This window comes from Lutra lutra, chromosome 7, assembly GCF_902655055.1.
Source record: "Lutra lutra chromosome 7, mLutLut1.2, whole genome shotgun sequence".
Lineage (NCBI taxonomy): Eukaryota > Metazoa > Chordata > Mammalia > Carnivora > Mustelidae > Lutra > Lutra lutra.
In genome coordinates this window covers 44893083-44911682 of record NC_062284.1, presented here as the reverse complement: position 1 = coordinate 44911682, position 18600 = coordinate 44893083, and the positions used below count along the sequence as shown (strand labels likewise).

Below are 18600 nucleotides of genomic sequence, written 5' to 3'. Positions count from 1 at the left end.
CTGCCTGACTGCAAAATCCTAATCTAGTCATATGTAACCATGAGGCCAATCCAAACTGAGGAATATACTACAAATACCTGGCCTGTCTTCTTCACAAATGCCAAGGTAATGAAAAGCAATGACTCAAAGGCTGTGAAATTCTTCTGGATTGAGAGAGACACGTGTAATTATGTGTTACAAGTAAGAGTAATACACGATCCTGCACCAGGAAAAAGGGCATCGCTATAAAGGACATTACCGGGACAAGTGACGAAATTTAAATATGGACCATGGCTTATATCACAATATTATTTCAGCATTCAACTTCCCGATTTGGATAACTGTACTTCTGGCTTTACGTTCTGAGAGAGCATCCTCGTTCTTAAGGAAATACATACTAAAGATTTTGGGGGTAAAGGGGCACAATGTCTGCAACTTACTCTCAAATGCTTCAGAAAATACAATATATAAATACAGATAATCTAAGTCATAAAGCAAATAAGGTAAAATGTAAAGACTCAGTAAATTTGGGTAAAGGATATATGGGAGTTCTTTGTGATAGCCTGTAACTTTTCTCTAAGACTGAAATTCTATTAAAATGTAAAGTTTACCAAACAACTAAGAATTCAACAATAAGGGATGAGTCAGAATTATGGTACAGTCGCTCTGTGGAAGCCTCAAAATTACTTAAAGTTTGTGAAGATATATAACAATATAGAAGAAATGCTTATAAAATATACAGTGCTGAGTGATAAAAGCGGGATACAAAATATTTTGTGTAGATTATTACAACTAGGCAAAAACAAACACACAAGAAAAATTGGCAGAATAAAATCAAGGGTGGTAATGAGGATACTGGGGGGTAGGAAGAGATTGACTTCTTCCAAAAAAATCAACCAGCTGAAAAAGATACTTGCCAGCACTGCACCCCACCCCTCACCCCCGTATCCCCCACTCCCCAGCCTGTTGTACTGGAAAGCAGTGGTATTGACTGCATTCTCTTGCCTCAGGCTGGCCCTCCCCAAACCTTGAGCACCCACCAAAGAGAACTAACAGAGCGGGTGTGGAGCGCCCTCAAGAAAGGGGCATCTCGGGCTGGGGCTGGGGCCCGGGAGTGTCGAGGTTATACAGCAGGCAGTCCGCCAACCCTGCCCCGCAGAGCAGCTCCACGGTCTACTCTGAGCAGCCAGTTTAAGCAGCTGTGGACACAGCTGAGGGGAAGCCCAGCAACAGTGCAGTGGAGACTTGAGCCCCCCTGGCCAGGCCAGGACAGAGACCCCTTTGAATGTCCGTGGCCTGTGTGGACAACACTCGGCCTCTTGTTGGCATGCTCCCTCCTGGAACAGACAGTAAAGCTTCTTGGAACCTCAAAAAATTTAGGAACTCTTGGATCATCTTATCTATAGAGACAGAATGCCTGGCTCTGTCATCAGTGGAGATAAAGTGTTAAGTCCTTATCACCCCTTTACACTTTTCACATGAATCCATCTACTGAAGTTGTGGCAAAAAGAAATTTAGAACACAAGACTGCTATCAAAGTGCAAGATTCAGAAAGCCCTGGGCAGCTAAGGGAAACAGCAGGAATAAAAGACAGTCGGCCTCCTCTGTAGGAGAACCCATTTTGCCTCTCTTACTGTGAGAAAGGTCTTTACAACTCCTTCCCTAAAAAAGTAGGAATAAGAATTAAACAGATTAAGAGACCCTCAGAGCAGGTACCTGAGGTAGGCAGAAAAAAAAAAAAAAGAAGAAAAGAAATCCTAGCTCCATAGGGACCGCATCAGCAAAAGCTTATAAACTCCTATGGAGAGAAACTTACTCTATACCTGGGTAACTTCTTGGTTCAGAGCATTCCGGACCTGCTTCCCAACTGCTCCCCCGCCTAAAGCAAAAAGCACCACCATTCTGAGTCATGTAATCTGATTTTAAAATATTTTATTACATAATCTTTTCATGGCACCATCAGGAGTAACAGAAAACGTTATTCCCAGTTCCTAACCACATCCTGAAAAATATACATTTGTATTTATATATTTATATCAATACTCCACCCCTATCCCCTAACTCCACCACCTAGTGTGGGTCTTCTGCTTAAAGCAACAAACTATTCTCTCAGGTAAGAAAATATATATGGAAGCTAAATGAAGTAACGGTTAGAATGGGGACAGGTTGGTCGTGGGGACAGGGAGGAAAGGGTCAAGTCCAGGCTAGGCAGGATGCATCACTGGAGTCCAGCAGAGGTGGAGGACAGTGTATAAAAAGGCAGCGTCAGGCAGGTGGGTTCTGATGTCCTTGGTCCATTAGGAGATGGCCTTTGCCTCAGGAAGGAAGGCTTCCCAGTACTTTGCCAGCTGCAAAGAAGTGGGGACAGTAAGCAAGTGCCCCCACCTAGTGGTGGTGGCAGAGCCAGAGGCTGAGCCTGGGAGGGGAGCAAGCACAGTGCCACGGCACTCCCCCAGACGCCTGAGCCACCTAAAGGGAGGCTGGAGCTCAGGCCAAGCGGGGGAGATGGCTAGGCTGAGTGGACCCTGGGCCAGACTGGCCAGTAAGCCACACTGCTCTTACCTGTCTCTGGACTGAGAGGAAGCATCAAGTGCAAGGGAAATCACTAAAGACAGTTGTGGTTCTGCCCTGGAGGAAGTACTCCTGCGGGGGCCACAGCTTTGCCCAGCTCAGTTAGCTCCTTACAATGGGGCCCACTGTCCACCACACAGACTGGGGCCTCAGCCTTAAGAGGGTTAGGTGAGGGGTGCCTGGGTGGCTCAGTGGGTTAAAGCCTCTGCCTTTGGCCCAGGTCATGATGCCAGGGTCCTGGGATCGAGCCCCACATCGTGTTCTCTGCTCAGTGGGGAGCCTGCTTCCCCTCCTCTCTCTCTGCCTGCCTCTCTGCCTACTTGTGATCTGTCATCAAATAAATAAATTAAATCTTAAAAAAAAAAAAAAAGAGGGTTAGGTGGTACCACGGGGTTATAGGGAGAGTTGGGGTTTGTCCTTAAAAACTTACTTCTTGTAGATTTGGGCAATCCTGCTTAGCAAAAGACCCTGTTAGATGTTCCACGTTTGAGCAATAGGGCCAGCCCATCCCATCCTGTGACCAAAGCCCACAGAAGGCAGCTGGCCTCTGGAGCAGGCAGAGGAGGACAGTCATGTATAACGTACATACCTGCTGCTGTGAGGACAGGAGTGTCTCAAGGTACTTGATCACATGGTTTTTGAAGTCCTTGGATTTCTCTTTCTACAGGAGACAGGATTCTAGAGTGATCATCCAGACAGTTGCTCCTACCCCTCTTGATGGGATGGTGGTGTGTAATGCTGACCAAGGCCAAACACAGCCTCGGAAACTAGAGCCAGCAGCTGGAACAGCTATAATTTCCAGTCACACAGCTTCTGCTGAGGCCTTGCAAAGTTTTCTTCATGGTGGGTGGGGGGGTTGGGGGATGAAGGAAGAGAGGAGCAAGGAAAGGGGACCAAAGGACACAGGACAATTGCAAGCTTTGTTTTGCGTCTAACTGCTCTGGTCTAACGACACAGGCCAGCTACTTTGCCTCAGAACACACATGTAAACACACACACACACACACACAGGCCACGTCTGTTCACAAGTACCAAGTCACCAGCACTTCCATCTATCTCCCTACTCGACAGACATGAACAAAACCAACACTACCACTAAAATCAGGCACTGCACACGTGTGAGAAGCAGGATGTTCTATCTCACCTCAAACCGTATCACTTCTTTTCGGACCACAGTTGAAATCCTTTCAAAGTCCCTTTCATACTGAGTCACACGAGACTCCCACTGGGAAGAAAGGGGAAAGGAAGGGTCACTTAATATTATGGTACCATTACTGAGTCTTTACCCCTGGATAGCAATTCTACATATGAGACCTGAATTGGTCATTATGTCTTTCCATCCCTCTGCGTAAGATTAGAAACCATATGGGATTCAGTGTGTAAGGCCATCTGGCTGGAAAAGAGGTACTGCGTGTGCCAGGCCAGGCCTGATCTCTAAGCAAGTTCCGACACTCCGTAGCCTCTGGCTCAAGCACCCACCAGCACAGCTGGGAGTTCCAGAGAACTGAATTTCATTCTCACCACCAGAGGGGCATATCTGAACCACCTTGGAGTTTTCTGAAGACCCACCCAAGACCCCTCCCTCGGAGATTCTGACTTGACCAGCAGGGGTGGAATGGCACAGGAGCAAGCCGGGACTCCTCCGAGGCTTCCCCAGCAGCCACCGCCTTTAGACTCAAACAGCTCCCTCGCCTGCTGTGGGGGTTCAAGCATCTGGGTGGGATGGGACCTGGGCTCATTCAGGAGTCAGTCGAATACCCGCAATGGTCTGCCTTGGGGGGCCTCACCTCTAAGATCTCATCCTTGGCCTGCTGCAGTTTGTCAGGCTTGTTGGCCCAAAGCAGCCGAGCCTCAGCCTCCCGTTTCTTCTGCAGCGTAGCTTGAGCGTCCTGCCAGCGCTGCCAGGTCTTCATGCGCTGGTCGAAGGCAGCCTGTGGAGCGGGGGGTTGGGGAAGAGCACAACCAACCCTGCAGGAGCGCCACCGGCTCTGCCAGGGGTGGGGGGCGGGAGGGTGGGGGGTGTGGGCAGCTGTGCTAGAGAAGGACGGAGCAAGGGCAGGTTCTGCAGCCACATGTTAGTGCCCAGCTGGAAGCCTAATATCAAAATGCACAAGCTTGGCTAAGACTCCTCTCCCAGCCTCCAGGAGGCCATGCTGATTCATGCGACTCCCCAGGCTGGATGGCTGGGAGCACAGCAGGTGGCCTGATGCCAATGCCCAGTACTATGGCTTCTGAACTGCTTCCCTCAGATTAGTCCATTGGTCTCCACACCCTTCCTGAGCTCCTGCCATGTGCCAGGAACTAAGAAGGCAGTGGGTAATGAAACACATGGTTCTGCTTTTAATGGAGCTTATAATCTAACAGAAAAGGCTAACATTATATTAATAATTACCAATAAATGATTATATGTATGCAGACTACAGAGAAAACAAGCAGGGGACCTATAACCAAATGACAGCCTGGAAGATACACCAGGCAAGGCCAATCTAAGGAAGCAGCCTTTAAATTAACACCAAATAGTATACACGGTTAGCTTAACAGATCTTTAAATAAATAATTGCAGCTACCATGGGACACATAGCTTCCATCTCATCTACATATTCAACTGTGGAAGGCTATCAAGGCTCACAAGAAGCTCCCCAAGGTCTACTTGCTGGTTTGCCCTCATTCCAGTCCCTTGATCTCATTTCCAGAGGAGAGCTGGTGGCCTAACCACGCCATCCACCACCCCCATTGGCTCAGTAAGACTTCAAGAGGCGGCCTGATGAGAGATCTGAACCCGGGGCCAGCCTTCCAGCCCTGTTCCATTTGCTCTCCTTTGCTGCAGAAGTCCCCTAGATGTTTTCTAGGTCTCCTTAGTGCAACCCTTTACCAAAGTTTGAACCCTAGGGAGGGAAACTGCCACCACATTCACCTTTTCCAGCCGTGTCACGTGTGCTCACTTGAAACTTCCTAGCAGCTCAATGTCAAAGGACAGGTAAAGGTAACTTTGTATCCATGAAAGACTCAAGCCTAACCTTCTGGGTTAAGAGTGGTGTAGCTCCAGGTTCAGGGAAAAGCAGAAAAGAAATATTTGCTCATCACCTCAATCCTACTGCCTACCCTCATGGGCAGGTGAAGGGTCTCTGAGAGAAGCCTAGCTCGCAGTTCTGCACGCAGGCATGCTGCCCCAGCCCCTGTCCAGAGCTCTAGGCTGGGCCTCTCTCATCGCTGTCCATAGAGGCTCACCCAGCCTGGGGGCAAGGGGTGGGGGGGATGGTCACATCCCAGAGCTGTGCTCTCCTGAGACTCCAAACAATGCCCCCCTCTGAAGACTTCCCCAGAGAGGGCACGTCCCTGAGGTTGCGCTCCAGTTTTTGTAGTCGGACCAGTTCTACGAATTCCAAAGCAGGTTATTTTTCCAGCCTCTTATCAGTCTGGAGTTAGCAGCAAACCAGACAGCTGAGGGGGAGGACAATAAGCAACCTCACAGACCACATGAACAACTCTACCACGGAGGAAATGAGAGGCCTGGGAGCAGCTCGGTTCTTGACAACACAGGAGCTCCCTGGTGGGGGAATGCTGGAGATGGGGAGTGAAGGTGGCCCTGTTCCAACTCAGAGGTCCATCCTGGTCCCAAGCTGGTTCAGGGGCAGACCCAGGCCTTATAAGGCAGGTGCCAGGATCCCTCTTGGCTCTTTCCTCTATCATAGGGGACCATGCAAGAGCGAATACCACTGCCCAGTAAAGGTTCCTTGGCCACCCTAAAAGGTCTTGGGAAACCAGACTGCCCTGGTTACCAGGAGAAGAGGTGAGGTACTTGACCTGAGAGGCAGGCTGCAGTGTTGTTACCAGTGTGGGCAGCACAGCACACAAAGGACTCCAGTGACAAGCTCTCTCAGCCCCCTGGCCACACTCCTCCATGCAATGCCAAGCCAGTTCCGTGTAGTTACCTGACTGCCCACGTTAGAGGGACAAGTGGAAGCCAGCAAGAGCTCTTACCAGGGCAAAGCTGCTGCTTACTGTTAAGGAGGCAAAGACCAAAGACTGAGGAAGTCACTGCTCCACGAAGGCCAAGATAGCAGGTCTATAATAAGCCTCGTTTGAAGAAAGGAGCACTGTCCAGCTTCAACAATAAGGAGGGGCCTACTTGGAAATTCAAGAGTAGTCTCTTCTCCAAATATTTTAGTATTTTAAAAACTGGCTGTAGGCCTCAAAATGACTCTGTGATAACTAGCTAACAGTTAAATGGATTTTTTGGTTCAAAAGATACCTTCTCTCCTGAGAGAATAAAGCTACATCTATTTTCAGCTATAATGGATGGAAATGTCTTGGGAAGGGGAAAAGCAAAAGAAAGACAACTTAAATCAATGGGAGCAGGGAGAAAGAGGAAAGGAAAAAGAAGCTTACGCGGACAATGGCCAGGAGACGAATGTAGTCACTCAGGAGCTCAGCAAGGAGGAAGAAGTCATTGTTGGCCTGTTCCTGGTGGAGCTGCTCAATTTTTTCTTCCACCTCAGCCAGCTGGGAGAGTGCCCGTGACAATGCTGTGTTGTCCTCAGAGCTCCCAAGCATGGCTAGACTCTTTGCAAACTGGGCTGTGTTCAGTGCTAGCTCTGGAAGAAGACAGCAGAGGCCTCTGATCTCACAAGGAAAAGGGAGAAGTCAGCTGGCACTGCATGGCATGTCTTAGCAAAGCTGCCTCTGCATATCTAACAATGGGGGGCTCTGTGACCCAGTCACTTAGACCCCGGCCACTCGGACTTAATAGAGAGAGCAGAGTTCAGTGTGGTCACACAAGCAGGGAGAAGCACCTGCTGGCCTAAGGATCACTAGGTTGAGGCCTACCTGGAAGAAGCAGCTCCAATATTCCTGGAGAAGTAGGGGCAGTTAATACAAATAGGCCAAAGGAATGATTCTAATTTTCACATTAAAGCTCACTGTTAGCAGTCTGTTTGCAAGACAGAGAATGAATGTATGTGCACACTCCAAGTCTTGTATGTTCTAGAGCAGGACAAACATTTTCTGTGAAGGGCCTGAGGACTGAAGCTTCGTGGACCACATACAGTCTCACTTACTCTATTTTTTCACTCTTCTCTTCAAAAATGTAAAAACCATTCCCACCTTGGAGCAAAGGCTGAGAGCCAGAAGTGGCCCATGGGTCAGGCCCTACTTTGCCAACCCTTACATTGTCTTCATTCTAACAGTTTTCTGCCTGTTTTGATTTCTGATTCTTACCATGTTTAAGGCAGGGAAGGAATGCATTCAAACGTGGCAAATTTTAGTAGCTCTTAGGTAAAAGTTAGGAGACATACATGGTTTCCATGAATTTACATACTGCCCATCTGATCATGTAGCTGAAGTGTGTGACATCACTTTGGATAAAAGCCACCAATTCAAATCATACCATCTGAAGGCCATGAGTGTGGGCTGGCTTCCCTGTATCCTTCTCAGGTAGAAAGTACAATGATCACAGTGGCTGAGGTGGGAGGTGCAGGGCATACCTTTTTGATGAGCACATCAAGGACTAGGTGGGCTGAGAATTTCCACTTGAATGGCTGACAGACTTGGGGACAGGATGTCCTCCCATCTCCAGCTCACTAGCAAACATCAATTTCCCCCAGCTCCAAGAACATTTCCGAGGTTGTTACCTTTCCTATGGTTGACTAGAGTTTCTACAACAGCATGCAGTTTCCGTAAGCGCTGCTCTTCACACTCTACTTCCTGGAGCTTCTCCTCAAACCACTGAAACACAAAAGCCCAGATCTTTAATGGAGGGAACTCATATAGTCATCCAGCATGGCATTTCCTTAGCAGTTGTTTTTTAAAAAGGGACTGAATTCTCTTAAAAAGAAAGTCTCTGAGAAATTCAGGACTCTTCAGGGCCTCTGACTCATAAGACTGAGGGAGCAGGGGAAGCTGAGAGACACAGGGCTACTCACAATGTCTGATTCATTCATCTTGATGGTCATTTTACTGACGGCATCTGTGGCTTTGTTGAACATCTTGAGGAGACCAGCGCCACTCAATGTCTGGGTACCCACGGCGCGTGGCAGCTACAAGACCAAGAAGGCGGGATGGCATGTTATCTGCTGCCCCTATTTTAGGTTCAGAAGAATTAGTATCCATCAGATGGTATGCCCAAAACTTGCTAAACAAATTATTTGAACTGTAGATTGCTGTTTTCAAAAGCAGTTAGACACATCTGTAACTAGTACATACACAAAGAAAAAAAAAATCAAAGGACTATGTTAAGCAGAATTAGCAAAATTTTCAGCTTTTGATATAGTGTGCAGAAAGAAATGAGAGTAGGATGGTTACGTGGCCAGATGACCTCGTGTTGAGACTGTCATCCCAGGCATGAACTGCTTAAATTTCAAACACACTTTTTAACACTTTTGTTAAAAGATCCTTTGGGTTAGCATACTCTGCACACAACTGGATATAAGGTCTTGAGAAGCTTTGAAGCTGTCCTATGATTCCATTTGGATTTTCCTCGGTGAACAAAGGTCTAAGGACAGGAGCATTATTTGTTCAGATTGAGGTTACTTTTTAGGGATGATCTTGTTAAGCCAAGCATGCCAAACATTTAGAAACAACTTGGTTGGTTCAGTCCTACCACTACTTTCCCAAGGTATGGAACGGATGCTAAAGAATCTACAGTAATTATAGTACACCATGCTGAAAAATTAGATTATAGGGCAGTAGTTTTCAACTTGGGGCCATTTTGTCCCCTAGGTGACATCTGGCCATGGCTGGACATAATTCTAGCTGTTCAGACTGGGGAGGGGTAATACTGGCATCTACTGGATAGAAGCCAGGGACGCTGCTATCCCTACAATGCACAGGGCAGCTCTCTAGAGCAAAGAATGATCCAGACCTAAGTGTCAAAAGTGCTGTTGCAGACAAGCCCTGTTTTAGGGATATGAAGTGGGGATGAGGGACTAAAAAAGAAAAATGGATATAGGAATCCCAGAGGAATGAAAAGACGACTTCTTCTTCTTCCTTTTTTTTTTTTTTTTTAAGATTTTACTTATTTATTTCACAGAGAGAGAGATCACAAGTAGGCAGAACATCAGGCAGAGAGAGAAAGGGGAAAGCAGGCTCCCCACTGAGCAGAGAGCCTGATGTGGGGCTTGATCCCAAGGACCCTGAGATCATAACCTGAGCCGAAGGCAGAGGCCCAACCCACTGAGCCACCCAGGCACCCGAAAAGATTTCTGCATTCAGTAAAGAAACTGTAATTAAAAAGTTTCATTTTTTGGGGAAAAAAACCCATATACTTAGTACCATTTTCTTCATGACAGTAATGCATACTATATGCAAATAAAAATTTAAAATAACAAATAAAACCTTTAAAATAACAAAATGAAAAAACAAATACAAAATGATAGTCCTACCCTGTCATTTCCTTCCTTCCAGTTTTTTTCATATGAGATACAACACTATTTTAATCCAGTGTTTCTAGAGATCCTTAATGACTAACATGTTCCTATAGCTCTATATACGTGCTGTTTCAAGTTTCACTTTCCATAAATTTTTATTTTTATTTTTTTAAAGTAAGCTCTAAACCCAACATGGGGCTTGAACTCATGATCCTGAGATCAAGAGTTACATGCTCTACCAACTAAGCCAGCCAGGCACCACCCCATGTAATTCTTTTAATGTATATTTCCAATGAATATATATAAACACTTCTGTATATTTTCTGTTCAGAATTATTCTGTTAAGAATAAAGTATTTGTTGCACTGTATATCTCACTTACTTCTTTAACTGTTAGTAATTGGACCATCTCCAATTTTTCACAATCATGAATAGTCTATGCATAGCCTGTACAAAAGACTGTCTACTTGAATCAACACTTTTGCTACATGGCAGTTCTGTGGTGTGTGGTAACCCGTTTTGAACCAATGCCCCTCAGCTCCTGCTATAAAACAAGCATTCAATCTGAGCCAAGTAGTAACTTATGAAAGACATGAAAAGGACTTGCCAAACAGATCATTGTGTTGTTCCAGTAAGATAAAACTAGGTTGCAGTCTGACCTCTAAAACCAGTTGCTTTTGAATACAGGTAGAACTTCTTTTATTTCAAAGGCTGAAAAATACCTGTCATTCTTGAGGGGCTTACAAATTAGGATATAGTCTTGTACTGAACTAAATGCATGTAAAGTGCTCAAGTGTTTGTTGAGTGAACTGGTTTCATTTCACTAGAGGCAGAGAGAAATTATGAAATTCAGTTTGTATAATACTAACCTCTTCTTTTTCCAAGAACTCCCTGACATCAGGGTCCTGTAACATGGTAGGATGATTCACAATCCTCTGAAGGTACCTACAAGGTATAAGCAGTTATCTGGCTAGTCAACCTGGCCTCACAAAGTTTTGGGTGTCATACAGTGTAGGCAAGGGTACATCTTTCATTACTTTAACATGTCCTCAGATAAGGCACTTAAGTGTGTCTCTGCTTATAAGCACATTTAAATTCACGTTCCTCACTTTTCTAAAAAGGGAAGAAAAATAACTGCTCAGAAAGAGACCTCGGAGCCGTTCATATGTGATTGTCCAAGGGGATATCCTTGTCTGCTCACTTGGGATGAGGTAAGAAAAGAAGATGGTCTGTTCCTAAGGTGGGAAGGTCAGGGACTTAGAAAAGATTAAAGAGCTTGCAGAGGTGTGCATCTTTAATTCAGTCAAGTCTCATCTCTACTAACTTCAGTGAATGCTTCATGGTTAAGTCTCAGTTTCAGCCTCTCACCTGTTCTTATGTCATTTAGGAAAAGGGTCGTATGGCACTTACCTTTCTAGAGCGGCCCTCCGTTTTTCAAGAAATTCTGCAGAAGAAGAATCTTCCTTCCCAACTTTTACTTTTGTCATGCCTGAAATGGAATTTGAAAAGTAGAAATAAATGTAAATAAATCATCATGAATTAAAAAAATAGTAATAACCTGTAAAAAAAGTCCACAAGAGGAAAGGCAATGAGAACAGCATTACAAAAAACAACCAAAGGCCACTTCTACGCTTCTATGTCATGAGAATGCATGAACAAAAGGTTCTTTACATGAGAGTCATATTCTGAACTAGTCTCAAAGTGCTGAAGGTTAGTAACTCTGGGACTTGCAGAACATTATACGTTTTCTAAAAGGGGCCACAGGACTCTGAGTATAGATTAACAAATATCAAATGATGGCAGTGAAAAGGTTCCTCAGTCCCCCTCCCCTGCTGCCGATCCCCCTTCAACTTAGTACATTTCAGTCTGAAGGAAACAGAAATCATTTAAGACTCCTGATACCAATACAAACATGAACACAACACAACACACCTACATCGATACAAACATGAACACAACACAACACACGTAAACACACAGAGCTGTGAAAGCTCAGAGCAGAGCCTCCTACTGCACCTGAGGAAAGAGTACATGTCAAAACATGCTATCCCTCTAGACCTCGTGTAAGTTATAGGAAAACATTGGAAATATCTCTTTCCTACCTATAAGATTCCATACTGTTAATAGTCTCATGTACTAATCAGAAAGTATATTACAGAAAGAATGCAAAGGAAAAGATTCCAAGCAGAATAAAGACCACACAGCTTACCTATTAGGCTTTTCTCGGGTGGAGGAGGGACAATAAAGCCATTCTGAGAATGTTTCTCTGAAAGCTTCTCATAAAGACCCAGGAAGTCACTAAATCTTCTTTTCACTGCAAACTGTTTACTTCTGAACATTGGTAGGCTTGTCTTGGGGACAGAAAAAACACAAGGTGATTTCATTTCAAACAGAAGATGATTAAGTACCTTTAAAGTCATCTGGCTGATGTGAAAGGAACCTATTTCCCAGATCCCTATCCTTTAGCCACCTGGCAAATAACTCTCTCCAAGGCTGAGATTCTTAAACTTTTTGAACTTCAGAACCCCCTGGCTGTCTGGGAGTCTACAGAGCCCTGCTCAGAATGATGATTTTAAATGCATAACATAAAATGTACAGGAATATAAAGGCAACTAATTGAATTCAAATCCAGTTCTACTTCCAGGCTAAGAACCCTTGCTCTAAAAGGAAACAGATTTTGAAGTCTAGTTTAAAGTGGAAATCTATGGTCACCTATAACCCATTCATCTTGCACTGCTTTATTAAGGGTACTGGCTGCTGGAATTAAAGCAGCAAAACTAAAGACAGATTAAAGGGGGCGTACCAGGTGAAATGTCCACACTGTAGATACTTTAACTTCTAAAGTGTCACTGAATCTAGAACTCACAGGTGGCCTGCCAACAAGTAGTAGTGAGACAATATAAAGGAGACTTCTAGTAAAAAAGACTAGGCCTACATCCTAATGACAGATCATTTAATACTCACCAGGTAGGCAAAATTAAAGGAGGTTGTCCTTGCCGATTGTTGGCAAAGTAGTATATCAAGGAGAACTTTTACACATGCCAATGGGAGTATAAACTGGTACAAAGACTTCTAAAAAGTTTGTATTCCAAAAACAAAAATGAAAGATTGTATTCCCTTTTCTCAACATTTGCTCTATGACCCAGGGGAACTACTCCTGGTTATAGACCCTAGAGAAACCCTTCCAGGTGTTTACTAGCAGACATGTGCAAGAAAGGTCATGGTTTGTAATTACAAAAACTGGAAACATGCCGAATATTCACAACAGGAAAATGGGTAAATATATTATGCTATAATCACACAACAGACTAACTACAGCTACACAAAACATGGATGGGTCTGAGAAACAATGCTAGTAAAGAAAGCACTATTTTCAGCATGATGCCGTTTTTATGAAATTTAAGAACAAAGCAAAACAGTATATTGTTCAGAGATATGTATGTGAAGACTCTTTATAAAGGAAATGAGAAACTCAGGAGAGTGGTTGCCCTGAAGGTGTGAGGCAGGCGATAGGACAGGGAGAAACACGTAGGTGGATTCAATGGTACTCATCTTAAGACTGGTGGTAGGTTCAGGGCTTCATTTTTTATGCTTCATAACCTGCATACAACATCGTGTAAGTTTTGTATGCATTAATGTTATATAAAAAAGGAAGACCAGACCCGAGGGGTAAAAGGGTAGGGAAAGTATTAAAAGAAGCTCCACACAGGAAACCTCCAAAGAACTGATGATTTTTAAATAGGTGATACAGTTTGGGGCAATCCACCAAACTAATTCTAAGCCACAAAGGTCCTAAGAGGGATGGGAATATATCAGATATACCACATGTCTTAATAAAACTTACAAAGTTTCATACTGAAGTGTTAGCTCTCTGGAAGAAAAGTGGAAAGGCTCAGATGAGATTACCAAAGGGATGCAGGCTTGCTCCATCTTGAGTAAACTTGAAGGAGGATGTTGGCAAAGAAACTAAAGAAATACCCAGAAATAATCTGAATGATGACCTTCTTGGTATAAACACCCAAATCTATTAAGCTGGTCACCAGTAGGGTCACTTGGACTCACCTGTGTTGTAACTTTGTAGGCTACATAGGCATTCATACCATCCCCTGTGAGAAAACAAGAAAGCACAAGAGGATATTCTGTGAATCAAAGCAGGGCTGATCTTGCTCACATTTAACCAGGAATCATAAGCCACAGGAGCCCTGTATAAGAAGGGATACTTGTTTCATCCCCAAGCTTTATATACTATCCTACAATCTTCTACTTTGCCTTAGGGTCTCTGTGTCACATATCATGGCCCCACAGATACTGGCAGGGCCCCAGGTTGAGAGAGACAAGAGAGTCAGCCCCCTGTTCCAAGGCCAGGCTCCATTTATACCCTCCACAAAGCAGCACTGGATACTGACAATCCATTGGTTGTTACCATGCCAATATTTGGGCTGGTTATACACATCTGTCTAAAACCAAACAATTCTCTTGCTGTATAAAGCAGCAGGAGGAGAAGGAAGCAACTGATGTAAAAGGAAACAAGCAGTTCTACCCTAAGCTAGCTCTGGGCTCGGTTTGCTCTTTCAGAAATACTGTCACGGACCCCTCCATTGGTCCTGGGGACACTGACCTCTCTCATCTAGCATGTTCACCCAGAGCAAAGGGCCTGGCAGGAAGACGCTCCGGCTGCCTGATGTCACACAAATCTCTTTCCTGGAGGAATTATTTTTCTGAAAAAGCCTTTGACTGTTAAATAATTTGGGATTCAGGCAATTGTTTTTCTCTGTGGTAGTGTCCTGACCTAGACCACTTAGGGACATAAAGGCACCATTGACTCCCTGAGTAGTGAAAAGACATACACTGGACTCAGACAAAGCTCCAGTGCTAGAATCTGGTGTTTTGGGTTGGTTTTGTTCCCTTCCTCCCAACCCCTCAATTATTTCCCCACACCAAACAGGAAAACCTAGGTCAACAATTACTAGCTGCTTAAGCTTCTGAACTGGTCCTGGGAGAGGGCCCAGGGGAAGAAGGTACAGTACCAGATCAGCAGGGTCCCATACTGCGACTTGGTTTCAATGACATGGCTAGGAATGCCTGCTTTTATAAAGTACACAGATGAGCTGGAGATTATACAGGAACAGAGGGCTTGTCTTCTCTACCTCTCTAATCCTACCAAAAGGGTGTGTATGAAACAGAAATCATAAGCTAAACCTTAGAAATCACTGCGTATCAATTACCACTGTTAGTTCTCTTCTAAATCACTTACGCTACATTGTGTAACACTACTAAGAATGTTTACTATAAAAGGAAAAAAAAATCTAAATTTACTTTATGAAAGAAGTATTCAGAATTTCACTCACAGGTCATAGTCAAATTTCTAAAAGGTTAATCCCATAATTTAGTGCCTAGAATAAAGGGAAGCCTAAGTGCAAACATCCATAAAACGTAAGAGCAAAGCAGGATCTTCAGTTTGCCAGTGTATCTGCTGCTTTTACTGAGACAATGAGAAAAAACATACCTGCATGTACATACAGAGTTCATAAAATATGGAAATGAGGAAGTAATACAGCAGTTTTAAATTTAACGTTAATTTCCTAAATAATTTCAGAAAGTTGGAGATGGCCTATACAATTACCAAGGCTCTAAAAAGCACATCCTGGTATGAGTGGGATTCTAATTAATTAATTAGATTCTAATTAATTTTTATTTTTATTATTTTTTTTTAAAGATTTTTTTTATTTATTTATTTGACAGAGAGAAATCACAAGTAAGCAGAGAGGCAGGCAGAGAGAGAGGAGGAAGCAGGCTCCCCGCTGAGCAGAAAGCCCGATGTGGGGCTTGAACCCAGGACCCGGGATCATGACCTGAGCCGAAGGCAGTGGCTTAACCCACTGAGCCACCCAGGCGCCCCAATTCTAATTAATTTTTAAAAAACATTTCTTTACTTGATTTTCAGCAGAGAAAGTGCGCGCGCGCATGAGTGGAAGGGGCGGAGGGAGAGAGAATCTAAAGCAGACTCCATGTCAATGTGAGGCTGGGGTTCGATCTCATGACCCTGAGATCAACCACCTGAGCAGATACCAAGAGTTGGCCGCTTAACCAACTGCACCGCCCAGGCACCTCAATTAATTAATCAATGTTTTTAAGGTTTTAAGTAATCTCTACACACAATGTGGGGCTCTAACTCACGACCCTAAGATCAAGAGTTGCATGCTCCACTGACTGAGTCAGCCAGGCACCCTGGATTCTTATCTAGATTGTGTGTAGGAATGAGAAGCACGTGTTGAATATAAACAGCCCACATAAACAGAAGGTATTGTTCTAAAGATCAGGTGGGGTTTTTTTTTTTTTTTTTCCCAAAGTAATCTCTATACCCAGTGTGGGGTTCAAACTCATGACCCGGAGATCAAGAGCTGCATGCACCACTGACTAAACCAGCCAGGGACCCCAAGATCAGGACTTTTTTTTTTTTTTTTTAATAAAGATTTTATTTATTTCTTTTGTCAGAGAGCAAGTGAATGCACAAGCAGAAGAAGTGGCAGGCAGAGGGAAAAGCCTGATGTATGACTTGATCCCAGGACCCTAGGATCATGACCCGAGCTGAAGGCAGAGCTTAACTGACTGAGCCACCCCGGTGTCCCCCACAGATCACGTCTTGAATATGAATATGCTTTAAGTAGCTGGTTTCTTGGCATCAACATGACTAAGAATCTAGACTATGGTGCCAGGGAATGAAAGCTAATCACCTGAGTGATTTGTATTTAAATAAATCTGATCCATGGAAAATTTAAATTACTATTAAGGGTTGAATTCTGTCCCCTTAAAAAGATAAGTTTAAAGTCCTAAGGCCCCAGTTATCTCAGAATGTGATAAACCTTATTTGGAAACAGGGTCTTTATAGAAGTAAAGTGAAAATGAGGTCAGAGGGGATAGGCCCTAATTCAATGTGACTGGTGTCCCTATAAAGAGAAATGTGGACAGAGATAGACAAATATAGAGGTAAGGCTATGTGAAGACACCAGGGAGAATGCCATGTGACAATGAAGGCCGAGATCAGAATGATACATCTATAGGCCAAGGAATGCCTGAGGCTCCCAGAAGCTAGAGGAGAGGCATGGAACAATCTTCCCTAGTGCCTTCAGAGGGAGGATGGCCTTGCTGACACCATGATTTCAGACTTCTGGCCTTCAGAATTCTGAGTATATTCCTGTTGTTTTAACTCACCCTGTTTGTAGTACTTTATTACAGTAGCCCTAGGAAACTAATATACTTCCTCCCTCTCCTGGTTTATTAAGCATCATGATCTTTATTTAATTTTTTAAACATCATTTTTATTAAAACTTTTATTAAAATATTAAAACGATCAGTATTATTTACTTATAATTTTTCTTATTCTACCAAGGATAAAGCAGGTAATAACTAGCTTAAAAATCAATGTGCTTACAGAATATTTAAAATATTACAGAGGCAAAAAATAATCCTGCACATGCAATCCAAAGTACTGGTCCAGGCTCTACCATGGGCCATACTGTAACCTGACAGGAAAGCTGCATTTCACCTACTGGTTCCCAGTTTCCTCTACTATTGGATGAGGAAACTGTGAAAGATGCTCATAAACATCCTACAAGTCCAACAGTCTAGGGAAAGTCAAAGTCAACAGTTCAATGACAAACCTTTTGGCATAAAATCTAATTATACTTTATAAATTCCTCTTCCTAGTTTAGAACAGAAAAAGGGTTGATTTTATTTTCCTCTTAACATTATAAACACCATCCCTGTTTAGGAGGAAAAGCTCTGTAAAGCCTTGTTTTTCAGGGACTATATACAGAACATGGAAAGTTGAGGCCTGTTGCGAATATCTCTGTGAACAGCTTTTACAAGCTTGGAACATGGGAAGGCTCTCCAGAAAATCCAAGTTCTGCCCAGAGTTAAGCATTGTGCTTTCTGAAAATCTAACTTCCCCCAAATATGACCAAAATTCAGCTTGGGTCCTTTCGTTTTTATCTATCAAAGAGAGATGCAGACTTACATACTTCTTTAGGCTATCAAGGGATAAGTGATACACAACAAGAATTCCACACTTATGGGGGGAAACCAAATTCAGTACTCTCAAATTTTAGAACATGTGTTTTAGGATGTGTAAATGGAATTTATGATTTCAAAAAGAGTAAAACCATCTCATCAACTCTTTGGGAAAAAGCAATGTTTGGGTTTTTTTTTGTTTTGTTTTGTTTTTGTTTTAAAGATTTTTTATTTATTTATTTGACAGACAGAGATCACAAGCAGGCAGAGAGGCAGGCAGAGAGAGAGAGAGGAGGAAGCAGGCTCCCCGCTGAGCAGAGAGCCCGATGCGGGGCTCAATCCCAGGACCGTGAGATCACGACCTGAGCTGAAGGCAGCGGCCCAACCCACTGAGCCACCCAGGCGCCCCAATGTTTGGGTTTTTAAAAAAGGATTCTGGGGGGGCGCCTGGGTGGCTCAGTGGGTTAAGCCGCTGCCTTCGGCTCAGGTCATGATCTCAGGGTCCTGGGATCGAGCCCTGCATCGGGCTCTCTGCTCAGCGGGGAGCCTGCTTCCTCCTCTCTCTCTGCCTGCCTCTCTGCCTGTGATCTCTCTCTGTCAAATAAATAAATAAAATCTTAAAAAAAAAAAAAAAAAAAAGGATTCTGGGGTACCTGGCTGGCTTAGCCAGTGGAACA

The 18600-nt window shown here is 43.9% G+C and overlaps 1 protein-coding gene across 3 annotated transcripts in view; it reads right to left on the bottom strand.

Moving 5' to 3' along the window:
- Positions 1 to 1894: 1894 nt before the first annotated feature.
- SNX1 (sorting nexin 1) overlaps positions 1895 to 18600 on the bottom strand; it is a 35529-nt gene continuing 18823 nt past the window's right edge. For all 3 annotated transcript variants that reach the window (XM_047738538.1, XM_047738539.1, XM_047738537.1), the window contains exons 5-15: positions 13976 to 14019; positions 12123 to 12264; positions 11324 to 11402; positions 10783 to 10858; positions 8472 to 8585; positions 8181 to 8274; positions 6940 to 7145; positions 4338 to 4481; positions 3695 to 3775; positions 3140 to 3211; positions 1895 to 2327 (exon numbers count right to left, since the gene is read on the bottom strand). In XM_047738538.1, coding sequence (XP_047594494.1) covers positions 2277 to 2327; positions 3140 to 3211; positions 3695 to 3775; positions 4338 to 4481; positions 6940 to 7145; positions 8181 to 8274; positions 8472 to 8585; positions 10783 to 10858; positions 11324 to 11402; positions 12123 to 12264; positions 13976 to 14019 — 1103 coding nt within the window. In that variant the 3' untranslated portion in view covers positions 1895 to 2276. The remainder of the gene's footprint in view (positions 2328 to 3139; positions 3212 to 3694; positions 3776 to 4337; positions 4482 to 6939; positions 7146 to 8180; positions 8275 to 8471; positions 8586 to 10782; positions 10859 to 11323; positions 11403 to 12122; positions 12265 to 13975; positions 14020 to 18600) is intronic.